At 43.3% G+C, this 12013-nt stretch overlaps 1 protein-coding gene across 1 annotated transcript in view; it reads right to left on the bottom strand.

Annotated features, from left to right (window-relative positions):
• WDR82 (WD repeat domain 82) overlaps positions 1 to 11034 on the bottom strand; it is an 18170-nt gene extending 7136 nt beyond the window's left edge. Inside the window, exons 1-3 of the mRNA XM_024123947.3 lie at positions 10804 to 11034; positions 6588 to 6685; positions 3771 to 3837 (exon numbers count right to left, since the gene is read on the bottom strand). Of these exons, the coding sequence (XP_023979715.1) occupies positions 3771 to 3837; positions 6588 to 6685; positions 10804 to 10964 (326 nt within the window). The 5' untranslated portion in view covers positions 10965 to 11034. The remainder of the gene's footprint in view (positions 1 to 3770; positions 3838 to 6587; positions 6686 to 10803) is intronic.
• Positions 11035 to 12013: the final 979 nt, after the last annotated feature.

Below are 12013 nucleotides of genomic sequence, written 5' to 3'. Positions count from 1 at the left end.
CTGCGCGCCCGGAGCCTGTGCCCCGCAACGGGAGAGGCCACAACAGTGAGAAGCCTGCGTACTGCAAAAAAAAAAAAAAAAAAAAAAGCTCAGAGGAAGTCTATCTTGGCACAAGGCTCTACGATGAGAGGTAGAGGGAATAGGAGGAGGAACAAGACTTCAACTCTAAGGAAGCTTAACTGTCTAGTCCAGACAACTCCAAGAGAGGGTCAGAGAAGGCTTTCAGGAAGAAGCAGCACCTGTGGTGAACAGGGTTTCAATGGGAGTGGCCTTTCTGGAAGTTGCCAGATAGGAAGGCATGAGGCAGTTCAGGAAGCAGCCCAGAGTTGACTTCAACTGGAATGGTGGGAGATAACACTGGGAAAATGGGTCAGGCAGAGGGAAAAGAATCTGACTACAAGGCTCCTTGAGGGAGGCTGTGGTCAGAACTGTAAAAACAGGGTGCAAAAGCAGGATGCTGAGGGATGGGGAGATTAGGAGTTGACAATAATTTACCTGAGCTACGACAGAAGCAAAGGTGTATGGAGCAGAATGACACATGAGGTTAAACCTAAGTAGAATCAACAGGATTTAACAACTCACTGGATGTGAAGGCAGGAAAAAAGTAGTGAACAGGTAACAGAGTCTTTGAGTTGGTAGAATTGGAAGGGACAGAGGTGAAGAAACATGAGGCAGACAGAGGAGCTGGCCCAAGGAATTTAACGATGGATGGAGTATTGGACCTGTAGGTAGAAGTTGAGTCTGGAAATCATGGGCTGAAAATACTGATTTGGGAAGCTATCTGAGGTGAATGAAATCAGTGATGGCCCAAATACCAAGAGGAGGAGAAAAAAGCTAGGGTAGAACCTTGTTTAGAGTCAAAAAGAGAAAGAGAGGCAAAAAATAGCAAAAACAGAACCAAGATGAGAAGTCAAAGGAAAAAAAAAGTTTTACTGAGAGGTTAAGCACCAAAAATACCCCCAGGCAGTGGATTTTACCTGGAGGCAGCAGGGAAAGGGGAGTAAACAGCTTGGCTTGGATGAGTGAGTTAAACAGTGAATGAGTATGAGGAGGTGGAAAAGGGAATATGCAGATTATTCTTTTATGTTTGACAGTGAAAAGAAGTGGGTGACATGCTCAAGAAATAAATTTAAGATAAGGAAGATAAAACCAAGTAGGGCTCCCCTGGTGAGTAGGGCTTCCCTGGTGGCACAGTGGTTAAGAATCCACCTGCCGGGTTCAAGCCCCGGCCCGGGGAAGATCCCACATGCCACGGAGCAACTAAGCCCGTGCACCGCCAACTACTGAGCCTGCGCTCTAGAGCCCGTGAGCCACGACCATTGAGCCCGAGGGCCACAACTACTGAAGCCCGCGCACCTAGAGCCCGTGCTCCACAACAAGAGAAGCCATCGCAATAAGAAGCCTGCGCACCACAGTGAAGAGTAGCTCCCGCTCACCACAACTAGAGAAAGCCCACGTGCAGCAACGAAGACGCAACGCAGCCAAAAATAAAATAAATAAAAATAAATAAATGTAGAAGACCGACTAAGTTTGTGGGCAGCAAAGTCCAGTAAGGAGACGGAAGTAGAAACAGAGGGGTTGGTTTTCTCAAAGAAGAAAAGGCTACTTCTTTCTCAGGGAAAGTGTTCTAAGGAAGAGAGGAGTTTAGGTGAAAGAGATAGGAGTTGAACTCATTTTGGATGGCCTTGATTTTCTCAAAAAAGGAAGAACAAAGTCATCTATTAAGAATCAAGGGCTTCCCTGGTGGCGCAGTGGTTAAGAATCCACCTGCCAATGCAGGACACACGGGTTCAAGCCCTGGTCCGAGAAGATCCCACATGCCACGGAGCAACTAGGCCTGTGCGCCACAGCTACTGAGCCTGCGCTCTAGAGCCCGCAAGCCACGACTGCTGACGCCCGCGCCCCTAGAGGCCGTGCTCTGCAGCAGGAGAGGCCACCGCAATGAGAAGCCCGCACAACAAAGAGTAGCCCCTGCTCGCTGCAACTAGAGAAAGCAAAGACCCAACACAGCCAAAAATAAATAAAAATAAAATAAATTTATATATATTTAAAAAAAAAGAATCAGGAGGTCAGGAGGTCAAGAGATTGGGCAACTGGGAAGATTGGATAGAATTTCAAACAACTGCAATCAACTCTTAATTACAGACAGTATATTTGTGAACATTAATTTGACTATAAACAAGCAAAAACATCTACTTGTCACAAGCCATTCTTTGAACTACACAGTAACCAACAGCTGCCACCTCTTATCTTCAGCAACACAGAAATGCCCTTGCCCAATCAGAAGTGCAGCTGAAAACAGTGCGCTCAGTCTACCTCCTGCCAGGGCTCTGAACCACTCCAAGCTATACAGGGTTACTGTACATTTGCAAAGGAAAGCACCAATGATTAATATATCATCCAAGGGAAAATGTGTTTAACATTCAGCCCAAACTTGAAAAATTGGAGGAAAAATACCAGGGGAATTGGGATAAGAGACAGAGAGAAGCAACCTGCATTACAGAACAGAATAAGGGGGACTTCCCTGGTGGCCCAGTGGTTAAGAATCTGCCTGCCAATGCAGGGGACACGGGTTCAATCCCTGGTCTGAGAAGATCCCACATACCATGGAGCAACTAAGCCCGTGCGCCACAACTACTGAGCCTGCACCCTAGAGCCCACAAGCCACAACTACTGAGCTTGCACGCCACAAATACTGAAGCCCTCATGCCCTAGAGCCCATGCACCGCAACTACTGAAGCTCACGCGCCTATACCCTGTGCTCCGCAACAAGAGAAGACACCGCAATGAGAAACCTGCGCACCGCAAGGAAGAGTAGCCCCCGAGCGCCGCAACTAGAAAGCCCACGCGCAGCAACAGACCCAACGCAGCCAAAAAATAAATAAATATACACCTTAAAAAAAAAATAAGGAAACAAGTTTCTTGACTTTCAGAAAGCATGAAAGGACAATTTTTTTATTATTATTTTTTAATAAATTTATTTATTTATTTTTGGCTGCGTTGGGTCTTTGTTGCTGCGCGTGGGCTTTCTTTAGCTGCAATAAGCGGGGAGCTACTCTTTGTTGCGGTGTGCGGACTTTTCACTGCTGTGACTTCTATTTTGCGGAGCATGGGCTCTAGGGACGTGGGCTTCAGTAGTTGTGGCACGCAGGCTCAGTAGTTGTGACTCGCGGGCTATAGAGTGCAGGCTCAGTGGTTGTGGCGCATGGGCTTAGCTGCTCCACGGCATGTGGGATCTTCCCAGACCAGGGCTCGAACCCATGTCCCCTGAATTGGCAGGCGGATTCTTAGCCACTGTGCCACCAGGGAAGCAAACAATTTTAATTTTTTTTTTACATCCTCATTAAGCTCTTGGTGTGGAACACGTTTATGTAGAGCAGGGGCATGCTGAAATGGGGGCCACCTATACTGGAAGGCCTCAAACATGTAAATGTACTTTCATTAAGGGATGTCTGATATTTGGGATCCCTAAATGCCAAATGTTATTTTTACTACATAGGTTTCCACTGAATATCTTTAATCCACATTCTTCCTATTAATGTTTTAACTGAGGTTTCGGTTTATCTATGAAGTCCTACCCTTGGCCTCTACAACCTCAATTAATCATGAGTTGACTGTTTAGGGAAGGTTAACAAGAGAAGATTAAGAGGTATGCCAAACAGCGGTGAGAAACTAGCTTCAGTTCACTAATAAAATCTCTCCACTCTTTCATTCTCTGGATAACCTCAGGGATAAAAGAACTATCTACTTCTGTAACACTTGCGTCTTACCTTTTGTTATGTCCAGGAAAGTATCTGATGTATTTGTTGTCATGCAAGGACAGGTAACGGATAGTATCTGTAAGAAGATAAATAAGGCATGATGATATCCTACTATTTTTAAAGGAATTTACTTTGCATTTTCATCTTGAAAAGACAAGGTCAAAGAATTGTTTTCCATAACCCAAGCAAGGTATGAATAAATTATAGTGAATAACTACTTTTCACGGGACTAGAGATTTCATGTAATTCAAAAGCAGAGTTCTCAAGTTGACAGCATATAAAGCAATGTTTAAAATCACTATTGCTGTCAATCTTTGGCTTCTACATAGTTACAATGAAACTTGTCCTGCAAATATGCGCCCCCCCCCAAAAAAAAAACTCACAACAGTTTTAATGCCCACAGAATGGCAAACCTTAAAGAAAAACATATGGCTACTGAGGAAACAGACTCAAAGAATTAAACAGCCACGCTGAGCTGAGGATCAGGCTGGACTCTGGCATAAGATACTTTTCTCCAGCGTTCTCCAACAGCATGTCAACCCAACCCTCACCTCATCTGAATGTAAACTGGATACACAATTTACATTAAAACTAAATAAAATGAAAAATAAAAAACTAAATAAAATGGAAAGAGAAGTAATGTTCTACTACTTCTTTTCTAATTAACCAACTATCCAATGGTCCCTTATGCAGGAAAAGTGAATTATAAAGTGGCCAAAAGGAGAAATGAGAAAATTTAGGTTAAAAAGATCACAAGACATTTAAAAATCAAAGTCATGAACTATACCAAGTCATAGCAGTGAGAATTTGACAATATCCAAGAAAGAAATAATCACAGAGATTTGTGCTTGGGGAAAATAAGACAAATACTCTTAAAAACCAAATGATTCCTTCTGAAAAAGTAAAACAAAAAATGATGGTGGTGGGAAGGGAATGAAGTGCCATAAAGAACAGAACTGGAAAGTACAATGCCCCTGAAAAGACTAGGAATAAGAAACAATTGTTGACAAAAAGGTAATAGAAAATGGGGCCAAAATACAGAAAGGAAAGCATAGAAAGAACATTCTGGAGGCAAACACAACACAGGAACAAAGAGGCTGAAAGCACCAAGTCATCCCAGTAGTTCACAGGGGTACTAATAAGAGGGCATTTAACCTGGGAGAGGGAAAAAGGCACTCTTTGTATGTTCCAAAACTAAACATGGTTTTCCTTGAAAACATCTTCAAAGTTCTCGAATGACAACTATAAAGTATTCCTGGTTGTTCTATTGCTAGGAACTACTCACCTTCCCTAAGCAGAAAAAGACTTCCTCCCCATTACCTGGTTTTCCCAGAGATGAGCAGGGCGTCGCCATCCTCTCCGCCCCACTCGGTAGCTGGCGCACTGTTCCTGGCAAGGCAGTGGCCTGTACAGTTATCTCCTGTACCGGGTGGTATCATAGACCCTCAAACTGTACAAACTACTACCTCAGCCTGGAATCAGGCAAAATGATACGGAGCGCTGGAGGAACTCTTCAGGATGGATGCACTCGAGACAGGAAAGGCAACATCCTCACAGCAGAGGCCTGGCAGCAAAGCTGCAACTGCCACACATTTGCCTCATCTTGCACCATATTTGGAGAATCCTCATTTAATCACCCAGAAAAACACCCCAACAGAAGAAATATACCCCAATAGAAGAAATATACCATTAATTCAGATGATGACAGAGATATATTTCTTCAAGATCCTGTTTTATATTCTTGTCCAAAAGCATCAATTGCACTGCTTACTTAGAAAACCACTTCTGAAATAGAGGCATGAAAAGTATAAATGATATACTTACTAAAAATCAAGTACAGGTAGAAAAGTCTCATTAAAAAAAAAAAAAGACTTCTACCCATCTGCTCTGAGATAGGCATAACCAAAATAGTGGTCTAAGCAATACAATCAATAAGTCAGTGAGATAAGTTAAAAAAAAAAAAAAAAAAAAAAAAGAGTCCTAACATGAAAGTGTTATAGCTCAATTCCAAGACAATCTGTCAACTGAGAATGACTTATCCCAGGGGAAAAGCAGATAAAGGCAGAGATCCTTTATTAGAGAAAGACATTCACAAGTTTAATTTCTAAAAATAAGTCTTTATTCTTCAAAGACATTAACTTTATTTAAAAGGAAAAAGAAAGAGACTTCCCTGGTGGTCCAGTGGCTAAGACTCCGTGCTGCCAATGCAGGGGCCGCGGGTTTGATCCCTGGTTGGGGAACTAAGATCTCACTCACATGTGTGCAGTGTGGCCAAAAAAATAAGATAAATAAATAAAAGGAAAAAGGGATAAAATTCAAATCAAAAAGTGTCCCTGGAATCAAAGATAACTAAGGTCAGTATACTGTCCTTTGTGACACAGACCATAAATGGTCGGGCACACACCAAAAACTCTTCTAAGGTCTGCTAAACTACCATAACACAAGCATCTGTAAAACTTCTCAAATCTATATATTTTGAACGGGAAGGTAGCATTGTTTACCACTTGCTGTCAAGTAATCTTTCCTTTTATTTCTTCTAAAAGTATTCAAGTTTCAAGAAGTTCAAACCATAAATACAATTCGTGGCTTCCTATTTCCACTCTCCACTCTACACTGGAGACCTTTCATACTCAGTTTCAAGTCCTTCAAAGGTACTAATGGCTTGCTTGCTTCCAGCATCCCTTCAGTCATAACAATGTTAGCACAGCTAACATCATAGGAAAATTTAAAGTAACTATAACCAAACAGAAGTACTCACAAAGATTCCATGAACGATTTAACAAAGGAAACCATAACCATAACTTCCTAGAGAGAAGGCTTGCTTACCGTCTATTTTGTTAGAGCTGTAAACGACTGTGTTTGCTGCATGAGTGTATCTGATGAGGTCCACGCCATATTTCTTACTGTACAGGGTTCTCTTTGGTCTGATGAGGAAATGGACAGAGAAAGAAAACCATCAAAATCCTCCATCACCAAAATCTAAGATCTTCATATAAAGAGAAGCACTTGAATGATGTGGGAAGGGTGAAGATTCTTGGTAAGCTCTAACACTGAAAAGAAACAGAATTTCTTCCAAAAGGGTGGAAACAAACAGAATCAATCAAGTGCAACAGCCTTTCACCTCTGAATACCAAATGCCAAAGTTAGGAAGTGTAAGTAAATCTGAGGGCTCAAATCAGCTTTTACTACAAGGTTCAAAAGTAAGCTTTGAGAAGAAGTACATCTATTTGGGAAGAAAGACACACAAAACAAGTCGTAACTTACAAGAAAGAGGAAAATGGGAATACGCCAGACCAATGAGGCCAGAACTTAAGCCATTCACTTGGAAAGAAGCTCTTCCTTTAAGAAGAAATGATTTATCAAAACTGAAACCAGATGCAAAACTGCCTTTCCTAATATAACCTAATATTTCCATCCTCTCTATCTTACAGGTCCAAAGCACTTACTGAACCTTTTACAAGGCAAACCTCACTCTCCCTAACAAAACTAGTCATTGATTCTTTTCTCTTTACTTAAATGTAAAATCACATATTTCTAAGCTAGAGGTTATCAGTCCATTTGTTGAAGTTCCTTAAATGTTATCTTCTACTATAGCACCTTGAAGATCAAGCTGAAACTGATCTCAGCAAAATATTTAACCAAAAACGTCATAATATTCTACATTTAAGTATAGGAGAATTTCATAAATCCTATATTAATGTTTACCAAGAATTTAATTTATGAAAAAGAAGTCACCCTCTCAATGTAAAAGCCTCTTGAAACCTAGATGCTAAACAATCAGATGACTCAGGGAACTTTAATCATTTGCACTTTCAATTTTTGTGACGTAAGGGTTTCCCTACATTAAACCTATTTACAAACAAGACTTCTCACTCCAAATGCACTGAATTTTCCACATTTTTACCTCTACTGAAAGATCAGATAAACAAAAAGAGCAGCGCGAATGCTACCTTGTCAAATCCACCACCCTGGGTTCTGCCATGTAGTTACTGTGTGGTAACCAGTGAGTGAGTAAATGTGCATGTGAATGTGTGCTTGCCCTCAAAAGATAGTTGACTTTGCTCCTACCAATGGAAACAGAAGCTTACTTATCTCAGTATTTACCTTACAATAATGAAGACAGAGCCTGAAGAACCAATGTTAAAGGAAAATTTTCAGTTCCACTTATATACGGCCTATTTGTCTCAAATATATCCATATCCAAATATATCCATAATATTAACCTGAGATTTTGTTCTTAATAACATAAATCTTTTACCTCATATCATTTCCTAGTTTGAAAGCAAGACCCTAATGCATCCATTTCAGAGGATCTTACAGAGCTTATGCATAACGTTCTTTCACGAATATTGTGGTAAGCTTCTCTGCACAAACTATGATTCTGGTGATCAAGTACGAATAAATAATATTAAATCCTTCTCTCTGAATAATTCGCATCACCTACCACAGATAATATCCTTTGTATACTTTCAAATTAAAACAAACAAACAACCAAAAAAAACACTCGGGATGTCCCTGGAGGCCCAATGGTTAAGACTCTGTGCTTCCAATGCAGGGACTGCAGATTCGATCCCTGGTTGGGGAGCTAAGATCCCACATGCTATGTAGTACAGTCAAAAAATTAAAATTAAAAAAATTTTAAAAAATCACTCAATGGATGAACTCTATTACAAAGAAAGTTTAAATGAACAGTACACATGGAAAATATTAAGCATAAAGAATCTTGTTTTAGCCATTTTCAAACTCCCAACATTAGTACCATCTAATACAGATACTGTGCCTTCCAAGAAAATGTTACTTTTCTTCCAATGTTGGTTTGACCTACACTAGTGGCAAATTTTTTCTTCACATTACCACTTAGGATCACGGACTCCTAGAGGCCAGAGAAGTGATCTGACCAATGTCACATACCTGGTCACAAGGCCAAACTAGAACCCAGGTCTCCTATCAGGTCACTCTCTGACCACAGATCACAATGAAACAAGGTCACAATTAATCCATACGAATATTTTAAAGCGTGTGCTGTATACTACTGTATCAATGTTAAATTCCCTAATTTGCATAACTGTACTCTGGTTACCTAAGAAAACGTCCTTGTGCTTAGGAAATCCATGCTGAAGTGTTTAGGATAAAGGGGCTTGATACCTCCAAATTACTCTCTAATGGTTCACGGAAAGAAAAAAAAAATATATATATATGTGTGTGTGTGTGCATACATATATATATATATATATATATATATATATATATATATATCTACAGAGAATGACAAAGCAAACAGAGCAAAATGTAACCAATTACTGGATCCTGGGAGTTCTTTGAAACAATGCTATAACTTTTCTGCAAGTGTGTAATTATGTAAAAATGCTACATGAATGAATAAACTGCATTATGTTATAAAATTAACATTTTACTTTTAACAAGACAGCCTTCACGTCAATGTCATTCCTACCAACCACGGAAATTATGCAGTATTTGGAGACAAACTGTGAAGAAATGCTGCCACGACCTTCATTTTCTTTGAATGAGGATATACATCTCCATCCTCAAATTCATCCAAGGAGAGGTTCTAATCTGTGCACAAGCACTGAACATTTCAAGCAAGTCAGCTTCAATTTACTTCTAGCTCCAGGACCCCACAACCCCAATCTCCACCCTAGCTTTATACGTTACTCTATATTCCAGGCTAATGCAAGTGGCCGGACCTGGACGAAAACCCATCTATGAAATGAATAACATTGACTCACATCTCTCAGCATCAGTCCAGCTAACAATTCTCTCTTCCCTCAGGACCACCAGTATAGGCCACTCTTCCACATACCGCAAGCAGATCCAGAGCCAGTTACATAATACTTTTTCCACAGCCCAAATGGGAAAAAATTGGGCAGAACAATATAGCCCAGACCAATACAGCATTACTTTAGATAACCAAATTCACAAATGAAGAGACAAGTTCCAAAAGAAAGTTTATAGAGAACATTGGTTTAAACGAAACAGACAAAAGGAACAGCTAGAGAAGGTAAAGAAAAACCCAAGCATTCAAAAAGGAGATCACAATTTATCAAGGATTTGGAAAAAGCAAGTCGGGGGCGGGGGTGAGGGGAAGCTGACATGTCCCCAGGGAAAAAGGCAAAAAGCTGTGATTTTAAGATTTTGCAGAGATACAGGTGTGGTGAGTCTCCAGAGGACTTGGGACAACCAAGAAATGTCATGATCAGACTCGGAATTATGATAAGTCCAAGCGAACCATAAAGTATAATTTTTTTTAAAAAGTATAAGAAGAAACACGAAATTGTTAGACGATGCTTTCTTTGTTCTACTAGGAGGTTCACATTCAGGTTGGGATGCGACAGCCAGGTGTCTGGCAAAAAGGAAAAGTTTCGGATGCAAGTAAAAAGTTAACTATAAACGTGGGCATCGGGACTGAGGGAGCAAGAGAATGATTTGGACCAGAAAGAAAAAGTCAGGGGGCCCAAAGAGGCAACAAATAAATCCTGACAGCTAACAAGTGCAACCCACGCGGCCTTCCGGCAGAAAGGCGGCGGGAAGCTGAGGGGCAGGGGACGGGTGAAGTGCCAGGGCTGAATCGAGGTCACCGAGCCGAGGGCAGAGAGAGCGAGCTGCCGCTGCTGAACGAAGCAGCAAAGCAGCCTCTGCGGTTCTGCGCGGGGGCCACAGCCGATTGGCACCTTCGACAGATTCAGAGGAGCGGAAAACCTACCAGCTGGGGCAGCGGTGGGCGGACCCTGCGTTTAAAGGTCAAGGTCAAGGTGTGGTTTGGCCACAGATGCTAAGGCTCTCTATGAGGAGAGCGAAGACAGACAAAACAAAAACATGATTACTATTATTGCTATCGTTATTTTAAAAGAAAAAAAAAAGGTCTCCGGACGGCTTCGGAGGTGACGCGGCCCTGGCAGGAGCGTGTGCAATACAGGCCGCGGGCCCGACCGGGGTAGAGGGCGGGCCGCGGGGGGAGCGCAGGACCACGACGGGGAGGGCGGGAGGGACTCAGACCCGGGCCCAAGGCCACCGGTGCACTCACTTGCCCTCCTGGCAGTCATAGAGCACGATGGAGTCGTCGTCGCTGCTCGAGATGACGGTCTCGCCGTTGGGGCTGAAGTCGAAGCAGTTAATCTTGTCCGAGTTCTCGCGGAACACCTTGGCGACGCGGAAGCTCCGCAGCACGCTGTCGGTCAGCTTCATGGCGGCGGCTGCTGGAGGCGGCGGCGGCGCAGAGCCGGGGCGGAGCCCGGCGAACGGGCGGGCTGCCGAGGGGCCGACCCGGGCGGGGCGGGCGCGGCGCCGCGCCGGCGGCGGGCTAGACAGCGGCCGACAGTCGGGCCGCCTCCTCCTCTTCCTCCTCCTGCTTGTGCAACACTCTTCTGCCGGGACTATGTGGTCTCGCAGACCGGTCCTCCTCACGGTCGCCTCAGGGCCAACCGGCGCTGCAACGGTTCATTGTGTCCGCCATCTTGGGGCGACAGACAGAAGCCGAGAGCGAGCAGCCTCACCGCGGCGCCAGCCGGGAAAGGGGGTGGGGCGGGAACGGCGGAGCGAGGCGGGGAGGCGGGGCGGTGACGTCAGCGCGGCCGGCGGGGAGTGGTGTGGCTGGGTGGCCAGAGGCGGCGATTCCTCTACCCGCTGGGGCCGGAGGGGCGGGGACTCCCGGGCGGGGACTCCCACGTCATTCCCCAACTTGGGCCGCAAGGCCCCGGGTTACCGGGAGTCGCGGGTTTTTCTGCGGGGTCGCAACTCCCCCGAGAGGCTCGGGCGCCCCCTGCAGTTGCCCCGGCCGCAGGCAAAGCTAGAGCAGGTACTGCGGGGGTGGGCTGCGCTCCAGGAGGCCTGTTCTGGGTCTGGGTCATCGCCGTCGGGCTTTGACCGCGTGTCCACTACATCGCCAGAAGACTTAAATTTATGTTATTTTTTAAATTAAGGTGTACTATACGGTAGACTGCATAAATTTTAAGTGGATGAATTTTTTTTCATTTGGGTGAATTTTTTTTTTCATTTGGATGTACACTCTTGTGACCACCACCCGCAACTTTTCTTTAAGGCTTCTTTAAAAACTTTGTAATTGATATATAATATAAAGTGCATAAAACGAACTAATTTTAAGTGTTCAGCTCCACACATTTTATAAACACTCCTCTTTAAGTTTTGAAACGTATTTACAGCTCAAAAAACTCATAGCATCAATTACAAGTAAATTTTTTTTGAAAGGGAAAATTACCTCCTTATTCAACAAAGCA

The sequence above is a fragment of the Physeter macrocephalus genome, chromosome 18, assembly GCF_002837175.3.
Source record: "Physeter macrocephalus isolate SW-GA chromosome 18, ASM283717v5, whole genome shotgun sequence".
Taxonomy (NCBI): domain Eukaryota; kingdom Metazoa; phylum Chordata; class Mammalia; order Artiodactyla; family Physeteridae; genus Physeter; species Physeter macrocephalus.
This window is presented reverse-complemented; position numbering and strand designations above follow the sequence as displayed.